We start from the raw sequence: 20,318 nt of genomic DNA on the forward strand, positions 1-20,318 counted from the left end.
TATAATTCTCATGGTACCCCCAAGAATTTAAAACTACTTTCACCCCTGCCTGTACGTCTCTCTTATCTGATACAAAACCAAAGTAAAGAGACTCGGTGGAGCAAATCTGTGGTTAACAAACACGTTTGGTCACTATTTCAACAGAACAAGCAGGAGTCACATGCAGAACTGAATGTTATCTACAACACGAGTGGCTCTGTGGTTTACTTTCATTTCCATATGGGACAGACAACTGACTTAAAACTATGCGGGGAGGGGTTGAAGCTTGAACTTGTTTTTATTTCATTTTTTGTTTGTTTTTTGTTGTTTTTGCTTTATTTTATTTTTTTTTTTACAAGAAAAGGACATAATTTTTGTTCGAAAACAATTTAATTCTAGGACAACACGAGATATTTAACTTATTTATTACGTGTGTCTGTTACCCTACTTGAAAATGGCTCAGTCCAAAGTCACGAGGGGACACAGCAACTTCCGCAAACTTAAAGCGTCACTAAAACCCAAACAGACGGAGGGTCCGCGTTCAGCCAGGCTGGTAAGAATGGCTCGCGGGGTTCTTCTTCTTCTGGCCTCTTTTCTCGCCATCTCGGCGGCTCAGTTCGTCCCACCGGTGAGTTCCGTCCTGCTCGGCCACTGCTAACATGGAGCTGTGCTGTTACCTGTTCTAATGGTGTCATTTCCTCTCAGTACACAGAGGACTGCCGGACAGGCATGTACCCTCCGAACGGTCCGACGTAAGTTTACCAAACACTGTTGAGTCATTTGTGTGTTCAATAACTGAGCCCTGCTGCCTTCGCTGGCTCCTGGAAATGTCACCGCTGTCTTCACTTGCAGCTTAACGCGGAATTTTTGACATTCGTAGAGGCTATCTGTTGTTACATAGTATTTTGTGGGGGTTGATGCTTTATTTTAGAAACAACACGGCGTGATGTTTTTGTTGTTAAAAGATGAAAAACACATGGCAGCCTCCTCTGGTGCTCATTTACATGCAGCTCTCTGAAGTTACTGAGCCTAATTCAGTACACATATCCGGGTTTAAACGGAATAAAGCTATAAAGTTAGTGATAAAATCCAGTTAGAATTTAACGTCTTAGTCACTCTTCTAAGTAAGAAAAACAAGAGAATATGTCAGTGACATAATGTAGGTGTGTGCGTCTTCTTAAGCCTGAAAATTGCTCCAGGAAAAGCTGCTTGCCTGAACTTGTCCTGTTTAACAGAGTAATAATTAAACGTATGTTTCATGAAATCAACGTGTTTCCCGGTGTTCATCTCTCAACCACCAACGAGGAGCAAAAATGCATCAACTTTTACAGTGAACTTGGTTAATTACAATACAAAAAGTATTTTGGCTAATTTTACACGTTTACCAATGGTAATGATAAACGTAGACGGCCCTTTGTACCAGAGATATTTCCTGAGTGGTTTGTCCTTGGTTACTAGTATACTGCTAACTTCATGACACAAATGTTCCCAACATGAGGTCAGAAGATTATTCCGCAGCATACTTGTTTTAGTTGTAAATTAATTTATTTCTTTCTTTTTTTTTATGTATTTTGACTTTTTAACCTACTTCATGTTTTCTTTCTGTCCAGGTTCAGAGGTCCGGTCAGCTGGTACACCATCGACCTCGACCTGCCGCCCAGCAAGAGATGGACGGCTTTGATCACTGACAAAAAAACTGAAGTAAGAGGACAACACCGGCCGCGGGGAACACGAGTTGTGACTCTTGACGTGAAAGTCACTCAGGATGTGCTTGTTTTCAGCTGGCTGGGATGATCCAAGCCATCAGGGACTTGGCCAACGCGTTTGTTCCCAGTGGAAGGCTGATAGAGCTGGTTGACATCATGCTGGTCAGTTGTCCTCTGTCACAGAGCGACTTATTTTCAGAGAGGTGAAAGGTCACCGTTTACACCTTCTGCTTTTTCTAATATTTTCCAGCCTCTGATGGCGGACACTCTCCCAAGCCCGTTTGGCGAGGAGATCAAGGGAATCGCTGACGCCTCTGGGGTTCCTCTCGGTAGATAAAGGGGAATCGTCGATTCTTCAGTTGGTAAAAGAAAACTCCCAGCTGACCTTCCTGTCTCTGTGTCGTAGGAGAAGTTGTTCTGTTTAACATCTTTTATGAGGTGTTCACCGTTTGCACGTCTGTTGTTGCACAAGATCAGAAAGGTGAGTACCAAAGAGAAACAAACAGCCAGGGAACTTCAATGAAAATCTGAACATGGGCTAAAATTCTTTGGAATTGTGCTTATTTTTTCTTTTTTTAACAGGAAACCTCATCCATGGCAGGAATTTAGATTTTGGATTATTTTTAGGGTAAGGACATCAAGGATTACATGTGCCTTGCAAAAATGCACAACTGTTTGTCACATAAACCCAAAATGGTAACACTTTATTTGAGGAGGTGTGAATAAGGCTGACATGACAATGTCATAAACATAAGACCTGTCATGAACATGAAGGAGTCTTTATGAATGCTTATGACTGCTGTCATGAAGTGTCACTTTTTTATGCAAAGTTGCTCTAAAAGTTGCATTGAAAGTCCATTACAAGTGCCAACTTTGTCGTAAAGTGTCATTATTTACAAAATCATACAAAGTTGGCACTTTTAAACAACTTTGCATGACATTATTTACTGGATGACATTTCATGACAACAGTCATAGACATTCATGTTCATGACAGTCTTATGCACACCCTGTCAAATAAAGTGTTACCCTAAAATTTCTGTGTTTTATTCTGATTCTTTGTGATCAGTCCAACACAAAGAAGGGAATAAATGTGAGGTGGAAGGAAAAAAACTTCTTTGCCGTAAAGACGTATATAAATTTTCCTTCCGTTTCACAATTGTGTAGCGCTTTGCATTGGTTCTTCACCAAAAGTCCCAGTAAAAAGCTGCAACATGACAAAACGTAAAAAAAGGGTTGAGGCAGAATTACTGTGGGTTGCATGTTAACCTGCAGCTGTTTGCAGCTGGGATGTGAAGAACAAGTCATGGATCATCAGTGAGAAGCTGAAGCCTCTGGTGGTCAACCTGGACTTCAGGAAGAACAACAAAACCGTCTTCAAGTCCACAAACTTCGCCGGCTACGTCGGCATGCTCACCGGCATCAAGCCGGTAAGACTTTTTAAGATTGAACGTCTTCCCCAAGTTCTGTGGAAGCAAAAATTTGTAATGTTTTTTTTCTGTCGTTTTCAGCACGTCTTCACGCTGACTATGAACGAGCGCTTCAGCCTGGACGGAGGATACATCGGTGAGTTTCAGACAGAATTTCACACCATGCATGGAAACGTGGTGAGTTTTTATGACTGGCGGTTTATGATGATGTGTTTCCATGCAGGGATCCTGGAGTGGATCATGGGACAAAGAGATGGGATGTGGATGAGCTTTCTCACTCGATCGGTCCTGGAGAACGCAACCAGGTTCTTTTATTTTAATATCTGAAGGATGTTACAAAGTTCAATTTCAATTGCCTTTTGGGTCACAAGTCTGACTGAACTTCCTGTTTTATTGTAGAGTTATATGATATAAATATCTGCATCCGTACCGATATTGGGGGGGCAAAAAAAGATTGGTAACAATGTGTGCGATCCATAAAAGCAGATCAATTCTATGCTTTGTGCTCTGACCAACGTCATGCTTTATTATTGATTTAGCATATTTAGAATCCTAATTGCACTTTCAGAGCATTTTGAAAAAATATTTGTTTTTGTTAGTTTATTTTTTACCTGTTTGACCAAGGTAGTCAACCTATTGTTTTTGTCAGTTTATTATTTTCCATTTCCTGTTTTTCTCCTATTTGAATTGACTGAACAGAACAATGATGTTGTTTTCACATATTTGACCAAGCTTGTGAAGCCACTAGTGTATTTAAGTGGATGCCAACAGTGACTTTTCTTTTTGTTCCCATCAGCTACAAGGAAGCCAAGAACCAGCTGGCTCTGACCAAGATGCTGGCTCCAGCGTACTTCATCCTGGGAGGAAACCAACCCGGAGAAGGCTGCATCATCACCAGGTCCAGGGAGCTCAGCATCGACGTCCTGGAGTGAGTTCTGAGACTCGGGCCGCTTCATTCGCACTGCATTTCCTTCAATTTCCTTCTGAAAATCCATTCTTTAGGTGCATGTATCGGGTGTTGGAGCTTTTTGCTCAATCATCATGAAAAAGCAACGTGATGGGGAAAGAAGTCAACTTCAAGTTTTTTTTACACGTCCGTCTTGTGAAAGCATTGCTCAACTAGGAACTCATGACTCCTCTGGTTTCAGATCACCTGACTGACGTCCTTACTGGTCCTTTTTGTTTCAGCATCGACGTGAAACTGGACCGTTGGTACGTTTTGGAGACCAACTATGACCACTGGAAGGAGCCCTTCTTCCTGGACGACCGCCGGACTCCTGCCATGAAGTGCATGAACAAGACAACACAGGCAGTAAGCGCTGAAGTGGTCTAAGTTACTGCCTTTTGGGTCACAAGTCTGACTGAACTTCCTGTTTTATTGTAGAGTTATGACACCCATAACTGATCATCTCTTTTGTTTTAGAACATCTCCGTGAAAACCCTGTATGATGTTCTCTCAACCAAACCAATGTTAAACAAGGTAATATATCATTTCCCATTGTACAGCATACTGCGTGATAATACGCTGCTACATTGAAATTATAAAGTATCTGCTTTCTATTCTTAAACATCAGCTAAAACACCTTTTTTAAAAACATAAAAAGCATCATCACTTCACAAATGTCACAACAGTGACAAGATAACCTCAGCTAATGTCTACACCATGCAGGTACTTTGTGCTGATGAAGATTCACTCAGCTCGGCATGCTGAATGCTCAGAATGGGATTAAACCCAACTCTGTCCCAATGAAGTAGCAGATTGAACATTTTAAACTCTTCATCACAATGAATACACAATATACAAATTAGGGGACGTCAAAAAAGCACTCCATATCTTTGCACGTCAGTACACAAAATAATGGTGTTGAGACGCAAACATAAATAAGAAACAATATCTAGAGATGAAAAGTTGTACTCGAGTATAAGCTTCTGCCTCACAGAGCAGCCTTCCCTGGGACTCCTACACTCAGCTCCTTCAGACTAGCCAGCATCAATTGGCAAACACCTGGTGCAACACTGGTAAAAATGTTAAAGGGATAGATGTTGTGATGACTCCCTGAAGGTGGCGTTTAAGAAATAGGACTTTTTAAAGAGAAGAGCCCCAATTTCAAATTGCAAAGTCAAATTTCTTTTAAGTTGTATTCATAGCATTTTTATAACAACTGAGGTCAAGTTACTTGTGCTATAAAATGGCACTATGTTTCTGGATAACACTTAATACTGCCACTTTAAAATCTGTTTTTCTTAAATGTGCATTGTATCTACAAAATATATTTTTTCATGTTAAAGTAAGCTCTCAATTTTTTTTTTCTTAGCTGACCACCTACACAACACTGATGCAAGTGTCTGAAGGCAAGCTGGAGTCATTCATCCGGGACTGTCCTAACCCCTGCATGCCCTGGTGATCCTCAGCTTGGGGATCTGCTGCATTCTCTTCCTGGCACAAAACACAAAAGCTTTAAATGATCGCACAGCAACTGTTGACCTGAACCGTTCATCGTAACACTGAAATCCCACAGACGTCTGGATTTTGTGAAGCTTGGAGGACAATATTCCAGTTCTTATGAGGGAAACTAAACTTGCAGATCTGTTTGCTTTTCTTGAACTTTCTTCGTCTTACTATAAAAATTCTGCCTTCCTAAGAAATGTTTGTTTTAAGCTCGTACTGACAGACGTACCTCATGATGACCTTTTTTTTTTTTTTTGTAAATTAAATTCCCCGATTTTCTGCTGTTTTATAACAGAATTTTCACAATGTTTGAAATAAGATCTAATATACCAAACATGGGTGTGACTGATTTCCTTCTGAATAATCAGCTCAGCAGCTCCAGTCATTTGGTTTATTATAAGAAAAGCAGAAACATGTTACAGTTCTGAGGAGGAGACAGAGGAATCATTTTGAGCAGAAAAACTTCAACTAACAGATTTGCTCTATTTATCCCATTACACACACACACACATATATATATGTACATACAGTCATTAAAATAAAGTACACTCAGTTTCAGAACTTTAATAATCTCTATAGATACTAAAACTATCTGAATCTAACAAGTGGAAAACCAAAAAAGATGTTAACATGGAACATGTGGCCAAAAATTAAATACACTGCCAGGAAAAAAAACCCTCCAAATAATAAAACCCTAGAATTTAAAGAGGGTGTAGTTTTTACACAGACTATTTGTTGCAACAGCAGCTGGTTGAACCATCAAGAGATGGTTATGATTATAAATACGATGAAAAGAGCTACAGCAGGGCCAGGCAAGAAGAGATAAAAATATTAATAAAACATGTCAAACTAATCCCAGAACCAAAGAACCATCTGGATGTGATCAGCAGCAGGAGATGAATCCAAACAAAGCAGTAAATTACAACAAACATTAAGGAATAAAATGAACTTATAGTGTTGAGCTTCCTTAAAGATTCACAGCTAACGTAGAACTTTTCTCATCCAAACGAGCGGATTGGAGAAGCAAACAGAGGGGAGGATTCTCAGTAAATCAGCAGAGTGACACATCTGGAGTCGTCTTTACACGCTGTGGGCATCAGTGGTGTCTGGAAAAACAACAGTAGTCGAGTTTCCATTACAAATGTGAGCAAAACACAATTGTCGAAAAAACACAAATTTGTAATGGCGGTGCCTTCATTAAATAAAAGACTAAATCAAAATCACATGTGAATAAGCCTGTTCACATGATAAGTCATTAAAAATTATGCTGCATCATGAGCATCCAAACACTTCCTGTCTTCCTTTCTGGTTTGCGACAGTGGAAACACCTGGTTGTTGATAATCTGGGTCGTGTGATGCAAAAAATGTTTACATTTTTCAGTTTTGCAAAATAAATTTTGATACGGCCAAAAAAAAAAAATAATAAAAAAAAAAAATCACCTCATCCTTGCGCCAATCTTTTAATCATAAAACAAGTTTATTATAATTGCTGTGTTTCCATTGAGGAAATCCATTTTCAAAATGTCGAACTGCGCAATTATATGGCCAATAGAAACGCAGCTAGTGATGTACAGGTGGTGCTTACAGACGCTTTAATCTGAGGACAGACAGTAGCTGCATTTCCACTGACCATATAACTACACGTTTTCATATTTTGAAGATAAATCTGTTAAATGGAAACACCAATTTTGAAAAAACATTTTTGTTTTCTGATAAAGTTTTGGCACTAGGATGAGGTGGTTTTTCAGCCGTATCAAAATTGGTTTATTTTGAAAAATTGCAATGGAACACATTTTTGCATCACACAAGTCACATGATCAACAACCGGATGTTGCCACTGGCACAAGTCATGAAGAAGATGATGACGGGAAGTAGCAGGAGGATCGTGACATAACATTGTTTTTCACATTAACAAACGTATTCATGTGTGGCTTTAATTGCATTTCTTATTTCATGGAAACACCATAATTGTGAAATAGTGTATTTTTTTACATTAGCGGAATATGAACAAAGTTTTGCGTACATTTGGAACAGAGACGCAGCTCTCGGTCCTTCCTACCTGGTTCCTTCAGAGCCTGAGCGTTCCCCACCAGCCCGGCGTTCCCATTCAGGATCTCCACGGACAGGTTGTTGTTCTGCTGCTCCTCCACAATCCTCTTCTGCAGCTCCTCCTGTTGGCACACGGCACACATGACACCCTGTCCGCTGGTTGCTTTTAGTCATGGACTACAAAGTTCCTTCCACACACCTCACACATCACCGTAAGCTGCAGGGGAACGTCGTCCACCTTGACGAAGTCTTCCTCGTCCGACTTTTGACTCGTGTTTCCAGATCCGATCTCCTGCATGACGGAAAGCTGAGCAGCATTAATAAAAGGATTTAACATGAAAGACTCGTGTCGAGCAGAGTGACAACAAACAAACTCACGTCGCCGCTAACAAGGACGGGCGAGTCTGAGCTGGGGCTACTGCTGCTGGTCGTCTCCTTGGGAACGTCATGGGAGGGTTCAGCAGCCCCCTCTGCAGCAGCATCAGCCCCAGCTTCCTGCTGCTCCTCTGGGCTCTGGAGCTCCACCAGAGTGCGCTCTTCAGCTGAGAAGTCCAAGGTCTCGGCTGGATTACTGACCTCTGCAGGACAGGAGGAGATGTGCACCATTAAAACCTGAGATGGGAAGACTCATCAGGTCGCGTCTTCATTCAGAACAGAGGGGAAGAGCTTGAAAAGCTCTGGGATCCCTCCAGATCATCCACTAATAGAAGCAATGTTACTGTCCTACTGAACAAACCGTTTGTTTTCTCCTCATAATTTTTGAGCATGGAATTTATGTGACTGGTTTGATGATTTATCCAGTTTTTAATTTTTAAAGCACCGAAATAATGTATGAGCAAATTAAGGAATGCAGCAGAATAACATAACAGAATGTAAGAACTATATTTGTACAAAACCAGTACAAACATAACTGATTAATCCAATCAACAGAGGGCAGTGTATCATACGTAGGCCTTTCAGAAAAATCAATTAACTGCTTTTTTAACCATTTATGCTTAATTTCCTTTCTATGTTTGTAAAGAGGTTTTATGTTGTGTGTCAACTAGAAATGAATAAAAAGATAAACATCCTTTTTTATTCACATAAAAAGTAAAAAAAAAAAAAAGTAACTGAAGTTTCACTGGGTTCACCGTTCGTTTCTGAACAGCTCTGTTCAGAGATTTTCTCCTCAGGTTCGTTGCTGGTTGTGAGCTGGAACGAAGCACAAACACAAAGTTAAAATCTCAGCGAACAGAGCAGCTGCTTGGCGCTACAGAAACACATTCTCATCAAGGCTCACCGCCACACCGACTTCCTGCTCCACCTGTCCATCAGCTGAAACCTGCAGAGATGTTTGGACGTCTACAGGTCCAGCTTCAAACTCCTCCACCTCCTCCTCGTCGTTTTCATCCTCTCCGCTGCCGTAGTTGGTCAGAGCCTGAGTCTCTGCTTTAGACAGACCTAAAGACAAGAAAATCACATCAACTCAGATCAAAGTCGGATTGACTTAAAGCATTTATTTTTTTAAACACGAAGACATAAATGTACTGAATGAAATAAAATGTACTAAACACACCAACAGCTTCACAAGCTGGGTCAAACATGTAAAGACAGTCAGTTGAATAAGAAGCAGAACAGTCAAACTGAAACTGACAAAAACAACAGGTTGACCATGTTGGTTAAACGTAAAAATAAACCGCTACAAACTTATTTCAAATGGTTCAGAAAGTGCAATTAAAAATTCTAAATCTAATATAAAACAAATAATAAAGCATTATATCGCTCATGCACAATGCATAGAACTAGACTGAATAGATCTGCCCTTATAGATCAGGTGCAATTTCATCAACACCTGATTGAGATTTTTTTCCAATATCAGGACTGATACAAATATTACTATCAGATTACTGCATCAGTATTGAAAACAATATTAGAAATATTATCTGAGAATTCCTGCAGCTTGTTTTTTTTATGTTTCACTTACTGATTGACAGAAGAGCTGCTTCCTCATGTCCTTCATCATCACCATCATCACCTTCTGACCCATGGCTGCTCCTGCTGCTCCTCCCCTCAGTCTGCAGGTAATCCTCCTGCATGACGCCAGATTCTTGCTTTTCTGTCTCATCTTGATCCTAAAGTGAGAAACATTGGGCAGTTTTTTCTAAATCAAACAGGTCAAATTCTGAGAACAGCTGCTTTCCCCTTTCAGTACAAATGCATCAAAACATTTAGAAGGAACAACATTTCCAACCACTAATTAAATGCAGGCTGCAAGCTTAATAGCTTGAACTTTGATTACATTTTTTAGCTTAATAGCTTGAACTTTGATTACATTTTTTTTTATTTGATAAACTCTAGAAAAAGTATGTAGAACACAACAATCCTGCTTAAAGGCTAAAAAGATCTGGATTATTCCAATAACTCACCTTGTCCTCATCAGTAAATGCTGGAGAAACAGGCTTAGCAGCATCTGCTTCCGAGTTCTCCTAATCAACCGCAATTAACACAAGACTTTAATTAGTCCAACAGGATTTCACATCATAGAAAAGTGGGATGTAAAATGTAATTGACAGTAAATAACCTCCAGGTTCTGATTTATTTTACAGAGTTGTGGAGACTTTTTCTTAGTTTTATATTTAGCTCCCAGGTTGGCGGTGGCGTTGCTGCTGTCCAGATCCTGCATCAGCTTGAAGAAGGCCAGCTCATTAAAGAGGATCTCTGAGATCTCCACCAGCAGGTCCTCCCCGCAGTCCCTCAGCATACGGCCCTCAAATTTACACAGAGATTCCTGAACGACACAAAAAGGAGAAGGTTTTTCAGTAATGTTGCCTTGACGTGTTGGGTCTGCATGGCAGGGAGCAGGAAGCTGGTCCTACCTGCAGGATTCCTCCCAGCTGCTTGTGGAAGAAGCGAACAAACTCCTTGCTCTCGTCGTTTTGCTGGGTGAGAGTCAACACCATGCGGCGCACAGACGTCAGCAGCTGACGGGAACACACTTCGTTCATGTTCTCCTTCAAATTGTTTTTTAAAAATCAAGAAAATTGATCAGTCAAAATTCCAGGAAACTTTGAAATCTATCGATTTATTTATTTAGAACAAAAAAAAGTAAAACAAAGAAAAAATATATATAAATACATCAAATGATCATTCCTAGTTGACATGCAATTTTACATTTTCTGTTCGAAGAGGAGGTTGATGGTACAACATCTTATGATTTCCTGCTGCTTTCATACTCATCAACTTATAAACATTTAAGTCTCCAAAATCAAGATAACCTTAAAATTATTTCCACATTACATGACACTTAAATCTCACATTCTCATCCTTAACTGTACAATTACTTATATATTTTTATATCATCAATAGCATGTTTGGTCTTTGAAACAGTCATCTTATACAACATATTTCCCAATAAGCTCCTTTTTAAAAAAATTTTTAAGCTGGTTTATATTTATACGTTTTTTAACTCATCATTCCAATCCATTCCATAAATCTACTCCACACACTGAAAAACAAAAAGTCTAATGCGTAGTTTAAAAAAAGAAAATTCCTTCTCATTTTTTGTATACTGTGTGGAAGATGAGTTTCTTACTCTAAACTGTACATGAATTGTACAGTTTTAAATGTTACAAGGTCCCAGAATTTCAGTACATTTGATTTAAAAAAATAACGGGTTTGTAAGTTCCCAATATAACACTTTATAGAGTATTCAAATTGATTTTTTTTTTGATAAGGTATAATGGCTGTAAATTTGTTTTGTATGTCCATATCCAAGCAAATTCTTTGGCACAGCAGAATAATGTCTCCCCAGTTTCTGGAAACATGCCATTGATTCCATTGACTTATATTGGTTATGTTTTTTGTTACTGTACCTTGAGGAAGGGAATGACTTCAGTCATGATGGCTTTAATCTGCCGGTCCAGCTGCTGGGTGTCGATCTGAGGGCAGTGCACACCGTTGGCTGCACTTTCTGCACACAGACAGCATCACTTAGCGCGGACGCTTCGACAGCACGATGAAAAGAGACAACCACAGCTCCAGGTTTTCTGGACGTGCTGAGCTCAAAGCTTTGTCATGGGATCGTATACCTTCCACTGGTTCAGCGATGTTAGCGGAAGCACCTCTAGCATTTGTCGCGTCAGACCTGCTGCTGGTGCTGCGAGGGTTAAACTCAGCTTTAAGCTTCATGCGCTCATACTCCCTAATCCTCACCAGAGCTTTGTCTAAATGAATCACCGTGTTGCCTGTCAGAGAGGCACAGAGAGGAGGGCGAGGAGAGAAACAGAAAGAACGTGAAGGGTTCAACAATCAATGAGGTGAAGGAAGAGGAACGGAATGAATATTAATGCAACCAGCTTTACAGAACAGGAAGTTTCCCAGCCTCACTCTGAATTGATTACAATGAGGTCGGCTAATGAAAGGTAGCCAATTTACTCTGCAGCATTAATCCTAATGTGTATACTGGTTGGTTAAAGATGAAACTTGAGAAGCCCTGTTAAAAAAAAAAGTACCAGATCCTTCGTTAAAGTTCCAAGTTATAAGCAAAGCACTTAGTCAGTACACAAAGGGGAAGGGAGAGAAGGGTGAACCGTAAACCTCAACCTGAGGTTTAAAAAGAAAACGAAGCAGCATAGAAACGTGTGTATGCATACCCAGGTCATCACTAGCAAAAGGTTCCAGGTTGGAGGAGGTTGACATGTTGCTGTCGTTATCAACAGATTCTGCATCTTCTCTCCTCTTTAGGTCCTGCTCTTGCCTCAAGTTCTTCTCCAACACTTCCTGAAACAACAAGGTGGTCTTTGTTAGGGTTCACGTTAAACACACACGTTCACTTTTTAAACGCCTGTACTCCTAACCCAACAGGGTTGTTAATGTGCAGAGTCATTGCAGGTTGTGGTAGAGCGGAATACAGATGCTGCAGACACAGGAGGGCTGGTCAACCTGTCCACTGTGGCAAATGAGACACGAGCATTGTTGACGTTTTGGTTTATGATTTCTGTGAAGAACGTTTCCCTTGCATGTTTCAGTGTTGAAACATGCAAGGGAATGTTGGATGTTTGTAGATTTCATAATGAATGCGAAGTCAATTTTTACGCCATTTATCCTGAGTCCTATGGCAGAGGCTTCTTTCACTTCTTACTAGTGGAGCAGTTCTGAACAGAGATTTCTTGATCTTTAACGGGATCGCTCAATTTCGCTAACTGAAACTTTTAAAATAAATTTTCTTAAAGAAAACGCCACTTGAGATTTAGATGATGGATCAGATTCCCAAAATATTCAAGAGTCAAATTTGCCCAAGAAAATCTTTTTATTCTTTGGAGGTTGCTTTAAATGTGTGTTAATTTAAAGGTTTGATTTATTACAGCTAAATCAGACCTATTATTTGTAGTTGTGTTTCTCTCATTAGCACAGGAATCCCACTGTATTTCACCATTTGGGGGCAGAAATGGGGCAGATGCATTCTGGGAGTAGACAAGTATAGAACTAATGTCTGCTCCCTTTCCACTAGATGCAATCCTGTGCTTTCAAAACATATGTTGCCACGGTATTGCAAGTGATATCAAGGATTTTTCTTCAGATGGATATTGAGTTTGAAATTTTAGCACAAAGATGGCCCCGCTTCCTAAAGAATCCACGGGCACAAGGGAAATACGGGGCAGATTTTATAGACGCTTTAACAACTTCCCCAGAATGTTTTCCTTACAGATCAGGAGGAGGAAAAAAACTCCCAACATTTCACCCATCACTCTTGAACAAAGGGAATATTCAGACAGACAAAAGACCTGACTCCCAATTAGCACAACTCTGGGGACCTTGGGAGAGAACAAAGAACACATGTCTAATCTGGCAAAAGAGACGCGGAGAGATGGGGGTCATTTTTTATAGACGGGCTTCTGAGGCTCTGCTGTCGAGTCAAATTCAAAGGCAATGAAGAAGGGCGAGAGAAAATTAAGATCAGAGAATAAAGAAACATGGAAGGATGACAGGGGACAAGATAGAGACAGATGAAAGGAGACAAGGCTGAGTGAGAAACTAATGAAAGATGCATTTAAATATAGGAGAGGGAGGATGTTAAGGAAGTGGAGGGAGGGGAAGGCTATAAGGGCTGAAGAAGAGAATAAAAGGACATCTAAAACGTGAGAAAACAAAAAGGTTAGAGATAGAGAGTTCAGTACCTTGGAAAAGTATTCATAGCCCTCAAACTTTGCCCAATTGTGCCACATTACAAACGCAATCCTTAATTTTATTGGGATTTTACCTGAGAGTAAAAACAAAGTAGTGCAAAATTGTTAAAGGGATGGAAAACAATAAGCGTGTTTGGTATGTATTCAGACCTCTTTAGCTGAAAGCAATAGAACTCAGAAATAAATTAGGTAACTCTTCAGTGAAGATTTTCTACAGCAGAAACAGAGAAGCTAATCAGAATTGAGAGAGAGAAAAATATAGAAAGAGAGACGCAGACAGACAGAGAGAAAAAGAAAAAGCATCATAGCATATTCCTGCCTAGTCCAAGTCATATCAGTCGATATCACAAATTATTGATCAGTTTTTTGTTTTAAATATTTGAAATAATGCCAAACTGGAGGCGTGACCTTTTCTGTTTTATCCGCAGTTTTCATTTCATGGCGCTGTTTTTTATTTTTAATCAGTTATGGAGGCACTGTGGAGAAACCTGAAACTGCTGCTGCACACAATATTCATAACAGGTTACCTAGCAACAGGTTGTTGCCCATCCCCCAGAATGCTCTGCGGTTCTGTGAAATGACTCAATATTCTATCAGACGTATATATCTATTGATATGAATCACGTGTCTATTTCAACATATATTGTTATTGATTTATTATCCAGCCTTAACGCCGTCTAACGGCCAACTCACTTCATCACTGGTGACCAGACTCTGGCTGGGAGTCAGCTCAGACTGAGAGCCTGCTGTCCACACAACTGACCCCAGAGGGGGCAGCTGGTCTTCGGCCGCGCGCCTCACTGCCAGGTGCTTGGTCACTATGTCCTGTGGGAAACACACCATTACTGCAAAAAAACACAACTGTTTACAAAGTGTTTTTGGTCTAGTTTCTAGTGCAAATATCTCAACTCAGAAGTACACTTTCAGCAAGATGTAGGAGCTTATTTTAAGTAAATAATGATTTAATATTGATGACAACGTTCTAGTTCCTACATCTTGCTGAAAAGTTACTTGTTAGTTTTGTCTTATTTCAAGTGCACTAAGATATTTGCACTAGAATCTAGACCAAAAATACTTAGTAAGATTTTGAGTTTTTACAGTGCATCTGATATTTTTATGTTTTTGTGTCAGTTCATTCTCTGTTTAATGGTGGCTCATTAGATCCTGTCGCACGTTTCTCCCAAAATACACATCTCCGTTTAAAATACTGGCTTAGACAGACAGATGATCAGGGGAACGGGAGTCACCTGCAGCGAATACAGAGCTCTTTGGCGTAAATAGTCTGTGTTGAGCAGCTGTAACTCATGGAAGAGCTCGATGAGAAAGTGGGGTCTCGACTCATTCTGCGATATCAGAGTGGCCACCTCGGAGTAAATGGTCTCCCGCAGCGCCTCGAACAAGGAGAAGTCGCTGCTCGCATCTACAAGCCAGAGATTTCATGTCAGCCTTAGGAACATTTGGTGTTTTAACTGATCAAAACTAAATAAAGAAATGACGCTTTTACTGAGCAAAAAAGGTTGCACATAAAAGTAGATATCATAAAGAGGGCTTAGGTGAATAAAAGGCATGCATGATGGTTAGATAATAAGAACCAAGTGATGGAAGACGTGCATGGTGACTTTACCTGGAGCTTCTGTGCATGCAATTCTGTTAGAGAGGAAGGGAGTTCTCCAAGCATAAGCTGTGAGTAGGATAAATTAAAAGCAACTTGTGTCAAAATAAAATACAGTCAGGGCAATGACAAATGTGCAAAGAAACATAACTGAATCGGAAGAAACTGAAAATGAAGCTAAAAATGAAGAAAAATATTGTGAATAATAATAAATTCAGGGACTCATAAAGGTAAAGTGGAAGCGTTGAGCAGCGAGCCATACCAGAGGACAGGTCGTTCCGTTTGGTTCCGAGCCTCGCCTTGCTGTCCAGTTTTTCTTGAGTCAGTTTGTCCAACAGAATCTGATTCTGGTCTTTGTGATGAGACGAGGCTGCCCTCTCCTGGCCGAACTCTGCAGTGCTGCTGAAGCTGTCGCTGTCTTGGCCTGGTGGACAAAATGAAACGATGAAATCTGGCAATATCTATTTTATTAAGCTTTATGTAAACATACATGTGAAAAGTGTGTTTAATAAACTGCGAGCCGAGTGAGAATGGTGACCTTCGCTGTTCTTGTTGTACCCTTTGCTCTTCCTGCGTCTGTTTTTGGAGGTTTTGCTTCGAGAAGCCAGGTTGGCCTGTGCGGAGGCCTTTTTCCCAGCTTTGAAGGTCTTTGTGACCATGGCAGGATCGTCGGGATCGGGAATACTGCAAAAGCTGTCCTGTGACGCCTTAAACTCCTGCGGCCTACACTGGGATTTGTTAAAAGTGGGGGACGAGGGAGGAGACTCTTGCAGCTCCACTTTAGACGGCAGATGTCGAGTTATGTTGTTGGTGTAGGAGGTGTTCAGTCGTGCAGCTGATCTAAAAAAAAAAATGGAACAATGAAAATACAAGCAGAAATTAAAATGTAAACCTAAATAACAGACAATAAATATCTCTTAAATAAATCTTACCCTCTTTCCGAAGCTGTATTGAGAGGAGAACGCTGCAGTGGCGGAGGGAAACCCATGTACTCGGTTTTGATCGATGTGTTGGGATCCAGTTTATGATGTTCAGGTGAAGCTGGACCTTCTGCACTCTGAGGAAACTCACCCATAGCACCAGGGAACGGCGGGTACAAGTTGAAGCCTCAGGTGAGGATGAAAGACAAGAGAAATGTTTAACACACTGACAAAAAAAGAAAAAAGTCAGACTTCCTATTCTTCATTTATTGCAAAAAAAAGGATCATTTTTAACCTAAAAATCTGCTGCTTCTTGTGCAAGGTTAGGCCTTTCATGATAAATTTTGCTGGGCGATAAATTGTGCCAGGAGTTATGATCAACGATAACATTGCAGGGTTTCCCCCAGAAAACTTGCTAAGCCCGGTGGTCGGAGCGTCAAGGTGGTCCACCGTGTTTTTGTATTAAAAGATATTAAGTTGACAGGAAATGTAAAAGTATTACTGTGTAATTATATGTTACGGGAAAACATAATATAAATAGTGAAATGCTATTTAAACCCGCAAGTCTAAAAACAACAAATTTGCACTTCTGTTAGTTAGTGACTCCATCAGGGGAGCCACTGTCTGTCTTCACTTTACAGGAAAGACAGACACAGAGCCACACTCTGGGCACCGTATTGAGATGTAAATGCCGAATATAATTGTTCGTTGACAAAGATAAATCATTCTCACCACTTCACAACGCGACCTCTGAATTCGCTACAAGTTATTCTTGCGGTTCACTTTGAGCTGCGCAACGCGGTGGGTTTTAAACTTTTACCCAGAGTTCTCCAAAGGATCATAATTCCTCACAGTAGGTTTATATAAATATCCATACAGGTCAGCCTGTGTCCAGTTTGAGTGAAAGGAGGCGCGCGCGATCCACGCTGAGGTAAAGCAGCGGCAGCGCGCGAGGCAAAGCGCAGAGGCGCCAGCTGTGTGATTGGTCCGCGCGCTGTTGGTTTTAAATGCATAAACTATAAATCCATGTATTATAAACCTATCATTTAGGAATAAATCTGCTCTGCTAGTGAAATGCAAAGAGCAAAAGAGACGCTTGCTGCCTGGCTTAAAAAAAAAACAAACAAAAAAAAAAGTTTTTTTTTTTTTTTTCCCCCCTAGAAACGTAAACAAGCAACGCTTAGCCTGGTGGCAGGGCTAGTAAAGCATGGCGGGCCGCCAGGCTTATAATACACTGGGGGAAACCCTGCATTGTTATTTTCAGGTAACAAAATGGTAATAATGCAAGAATAGTCGCTCAAAGAGCAATAAACTTTCAATTCTAACGAACATTTAATACATGGAACTGGAACACATTTTAAATATTCAAAATAAATAAACAAAACAACAGAAACAACAAATAAAATGAATTATGAAGCCTCTGTAAATAAACCTGTTGTTTAAAAGAAAGGGCTAGTAGAAACCAAAACACCACACTGAAGACTTTGGTCATGCAGTTTTTCATGAAAAGAGCAAAAAAAAGAAAAATGATACGTCATGAAAAAGAAAATTATTGATCTTGTTCCAATTTATCATGCAATTAATTGATTAATTGCTTATTGCGACAGGCAAGATAAGCCCCAAAACTGGTCAATATGAATGCCATACCAGGGGAGAATGGAGATAAGGCGGAGTTCGCCACATTGACAGCTGAAGGATGCATCGTAGAGGTGAAAGGAAGGAAGATGCCGGGGGAGGCGGAGGAGCTGGGACCGGACTCCTGAGCCGAACTCCGCTTCTGCGTGTGCCAACCTGGTGCTGAGGAGGAGGGCTGCTGCTGCTGCTGGCAGATCAGGTCGTTCAAAACCTGTTTCAGCCTGAAAGCAAAGGGAAACGTTACAGACAAATCATCTGAAAGAACTGACTCCTGTTTATTGATACAAGTTTGTCGTTCCACCTCTGGACATTGCTTTGCTGCCAGGCCAGCTGGGTGTAGCACTGGTTGAGCTGATGCATCACCAGGTGGACTTGAGGTGACGACACGTTGTTGGGTAAGACACTGTACTGACCCGTCAGCAGGGTTTGTAACATGTATGACAGAGTCTGTGGACAAAAAGCAACACTTTCACTGACTGAGTAAATATCATGATGGAATACCAGCACAGCTATCAGTCAGACGCTGTTCAGACAGGGGGTTAGCGTGTGAAGCTGCTTTTATTATGACAGTTTTAGATTAAACAAGTGCATTTGTTAGAGAATACTTTAAAAATATCAATAAACCAGTCTATGGTGAGATATGATAGGATAAAACTAGTCCGTCAAACTGGAGAGTAAAGCTGCAGTCACACGGTTTCCATCTTGCTATGTTTGTTGAAATATAGAAAAGACTTGATATTCCTCCAAAAAGAATCTGAGGACTAATAAAATACATTTAGAGAAGCACTGATCTGATATCAATATCTTTATTTGTCCCAACTTTGGAATTTCTCATTGCATTTTCTGAACCATTTGAAAGAATGTTTGTTGCAGTTTATCCTTCGAACGTTTATCAACCTATTGTTTTTTCCTTGTCAGTTTATTATTTATTTTACATTGGCTGTTCTACTCCTAACTGCACTGACTGAACAAATTAAAGTTGGTTTTACATGTTTGACCAAGCCTGTGAAGCTGTTGGTGTATTGAAATGTGCTGGACTGCTGCAGAGCTTTCAAATAAATTTGTAATTCAGTACATTTAAAAAAATTTAAAGTCAGTTCGGTGTTGCTTTCCTGTATTGGATCAGGACTAAATGTCAGATATTTGTATCGGTATCGGAAGTGAAGAAAGTGGACGGGTGCATCCTGAGACAGAGCCACGGTTTTACTTTGGGCTCAGATTTGCTTAGTTAACATTTTCCTGAAATTTGGTCATCCTGTTCAGATTGTTACAGAATTTATTGCTTCCAGAAATCAGAAGAATGAGTCAACATGTTTACATGGTTGGAGACCATATGAGAGTGTGAGATTCTGAATTTTGGTCTAAGAGCTCAAGATGTGAACATGCAGCTATTCCATCCTTAATCAGACCAGAACATCCACCAGTAACACCTGTCAGAACCAAGTCCAAACAGAGAACATGTGTCTGTTTGGATCACTCACCTGTTGGTCCTGCAGGAGCGTCTGACACATGCTGGTGCTGAAGTCCAGCTGCCTCTGGAGCTGGTTTATCTGCTCCTGCCAGTGGCTGGAGCCCTCGGCGAAGGAGAGCTCTGAGGCCCAGCGCAGGTTCTCCTGACGTCGGACGCCTTCGTGCTGGCCTGCAGACGGCTTCGCGCCTCGGCTCTGATCCTTCACCTTCGTCTCGTTGTGAAGATGAGCCTCGGCGTCGCCGGAAAAGGCTGCCGGAGGCTTCAGGTTACTGAAGCATTGAGCGCACACAGACGGAGAAAGAGATAACAGATCTCACACCAGCAGGCCTAAAACGGTCAAAGTGTGGGCCTTCTGCCGACTGGACTCACCTTCCCTGATTCTTCCTGTTACTGTAGGAGCTCTGGTTCATCCTTGATGAGTAGATGTGGATGTCATCATCGGAGCTGCTCTCTGTACATTCTTCCTCTTCCTCCTCAGCGCACATCTCAGAGTGATAATCATCCGCTTCCTCATTCTCATCATCCAGGTTGCAAGGACTGGAACCCCATGTGGCCATTGTTCTAATAACAAATAAGAATCATGAGAGGAGACGCACCGAGCCAATATTTATTTCCTTATCGGTCACTAAATTGAAAAAAATTCTAGATTGTTTTTCTCGGTCCATGAGGGCAGAGGTATTCAGTCAAATTCTATGCTTTATTATTTATTTTACATTATGTTTAAAATGTCTAGTTGCACTTAGGCCTGTCACGATAAATTTTGCTGGATGATTAATTGTCTAAAAAATGATTGTGATAAACAATAATATTGTTTCAACACCTTTTGACACCGATTTAATGGAAATGACATAATGCATGCAATTTCCTCCCATAGATAGATGCACATTATTTTCAAAAGAACACA

General features: G+C 40.6%; 2 protein-coding genes across 8 annotated transcripts in view; one reads left to right on the forward strand and one right to left on the reverse strand.

Annotated features, from left to right (window-relative positions):
* The first annotated feature begins 418 nt into the window (after positions 1–418).
* On the forward strand, positions 419–5,897 carry asah1b (N-acylsphingosine amidohydrolase (acid ceramidase) 1b). Its single transcript, XM_008403912.2, has 14 exons — positions 419–607; positions 685–731; positions 1,590–1,680; positions 1,761–1,847; positions 1,936–2,014; positions 2,092–2,166; positions 2,268–2,313; positions 2,970–3,114; positions 3,196–3,250; positions 3,338–3,419; positions 3,911–4,042; positions 4,303–4,426; positions 4,538–4,594; positions 5,430–5,897. The coding sequence occupies exons 1-14, from the start codon at positions 434–436 to the stop codon at positions 5,517–5,519; spliced, it is 1,284 nt and encodes a 427-aa protein (XP_008402134.1). The 5' UTR covers positions 419–433; the 3' UTR covers positions 5,520–5,897.
* Positions 5,898–5,940: 43 nt separating this feature from the next.
* The window catches only part of pcm1 (pericentriolar material 1), a 29,320-nt gene continuing 14,942 nt past the window's right edge, over positions 5,941–20,318 (reverse strand). For 4 of the 7 annotated variants that reach the window (XM_017305188.1, XM_008403780.2, XM_008403672.2 and 1 more), the window contains exons 18-40: positions 19,784–19,975; positions 19,425–19,683; positions 18,245–18,390; positions 17,956–18,164; positions 16,321–16,495; positions 15,927–16,228; positions 15,651–15,812; positions 15,401–15,457; positions 15,024–15,196; positions 14,470–14,601; positions 12,244–12,370; positions 11,680–11,835; positions 11,464–11,561; positions 10,468–10,602; positions 10,173–10,379; positions 10,018–10,077; positions 9,576–9,723; positions 8,892–9,052; positions 8,743–8,803; positions 7,991–8,190; positions 7,812–7,904; positions 7,623–7,734; positions 5,941–6,669 (exon numbers count right to left, since the gene is read on the reverse strand). In XM_017305188.1, coding sequence (XP_017160677.1) covers positions 6,644–6,669; positions 7,623–7,734; positions 7,812–7,904; positions 7,991–8,190; positions 8,743–8,803; positions 8,892–9,052; positions 9,576–9,723; positions 10,018–10,077; positions 10,173–10,379; positions 10,468–10,602; positions 11,464–11,561; positions 11,680–11,835; positions 12,244–12,370; positions 14,470–14,601; positions 15,024–15,196; positions 15,401–15,457; positions 15,651–15,812; positions 15,927–16,228; positions 16,321–16,495; positions 17,956–18,164; positions 18,245–18,390; positions 19,425–19,683; positions 19,784–19,975 — 3,391 coding nt within the window. In that variant the 3' untranslated portion in view covers positions 5,941–6,643. The remainder of the gene's footprint in view (positions 6,670–7,622; positions 7,735–7,811; positions 7,905–7,990; positions 8,191–8,742; positions 8,804–8,891; positions 9,053–9,575; positions 9,724–10,017; positions 10,078–10,172; positions 10,380–10,467; positions 10,603–11,463; positions 11,562–11,679; positions 11,836–12,243; positions 12,371–14,469; positions 14,602–15,023; positions 15,197–15,400; positions 15,458–15,650; positions 15,813–15,926; positions 16,229–16,320; positions 16,496–17,955; positions 18,165–18,244; positions 18,391–19,424; positions 19,684–19,783; positions 19,976–20,318) is intronic. The other 3 variants (XM_017305190.1, XM_017305192.1, XM_017305194.1) reach the window with 3 other exon arrangements.

The sequence above is a fragment of the Poecilia reticulata genome, linkage group LG1 (assembly GCF_000633615.1).
Source record: "Poecilia reticulata strain Guanapo linkage group LG1, Guppy_female_1.0+MT, whole genome shotgun sequence".
NCBI classification, from domain to species: domain Eukaryota; kingdom Metazoa; phylum Chordata; class Actinopteri; order Cyprinodontiformes; family Poeciliidae; genus Poecilia; species Poecilia reticulata.

Bases quoted from the DNA above. Each gene is read 5' to 3' on its own strand.
- asah1b (XM_008403912.2), top strand. From the start codon at position 434: ATGGCTCAGTCCAAAGTCACGAGGGGACACAGCAACTTCCGCAAACTT. The intron at 1,848-1,935 runs GTCAGTTGTCCT...AATATTTTCCAG, and splicing joins AGCTGGTTGACATCATGCTG to CCTCTGATGGCGGACACTCT. The intron at 4,427-4,537 runs GTAAGCGCTGAA...CTTTTGTTTTAG, and splicing joins TGAACAAGACAACACAGGCA to AACATCTCCGTGAAAACCCT.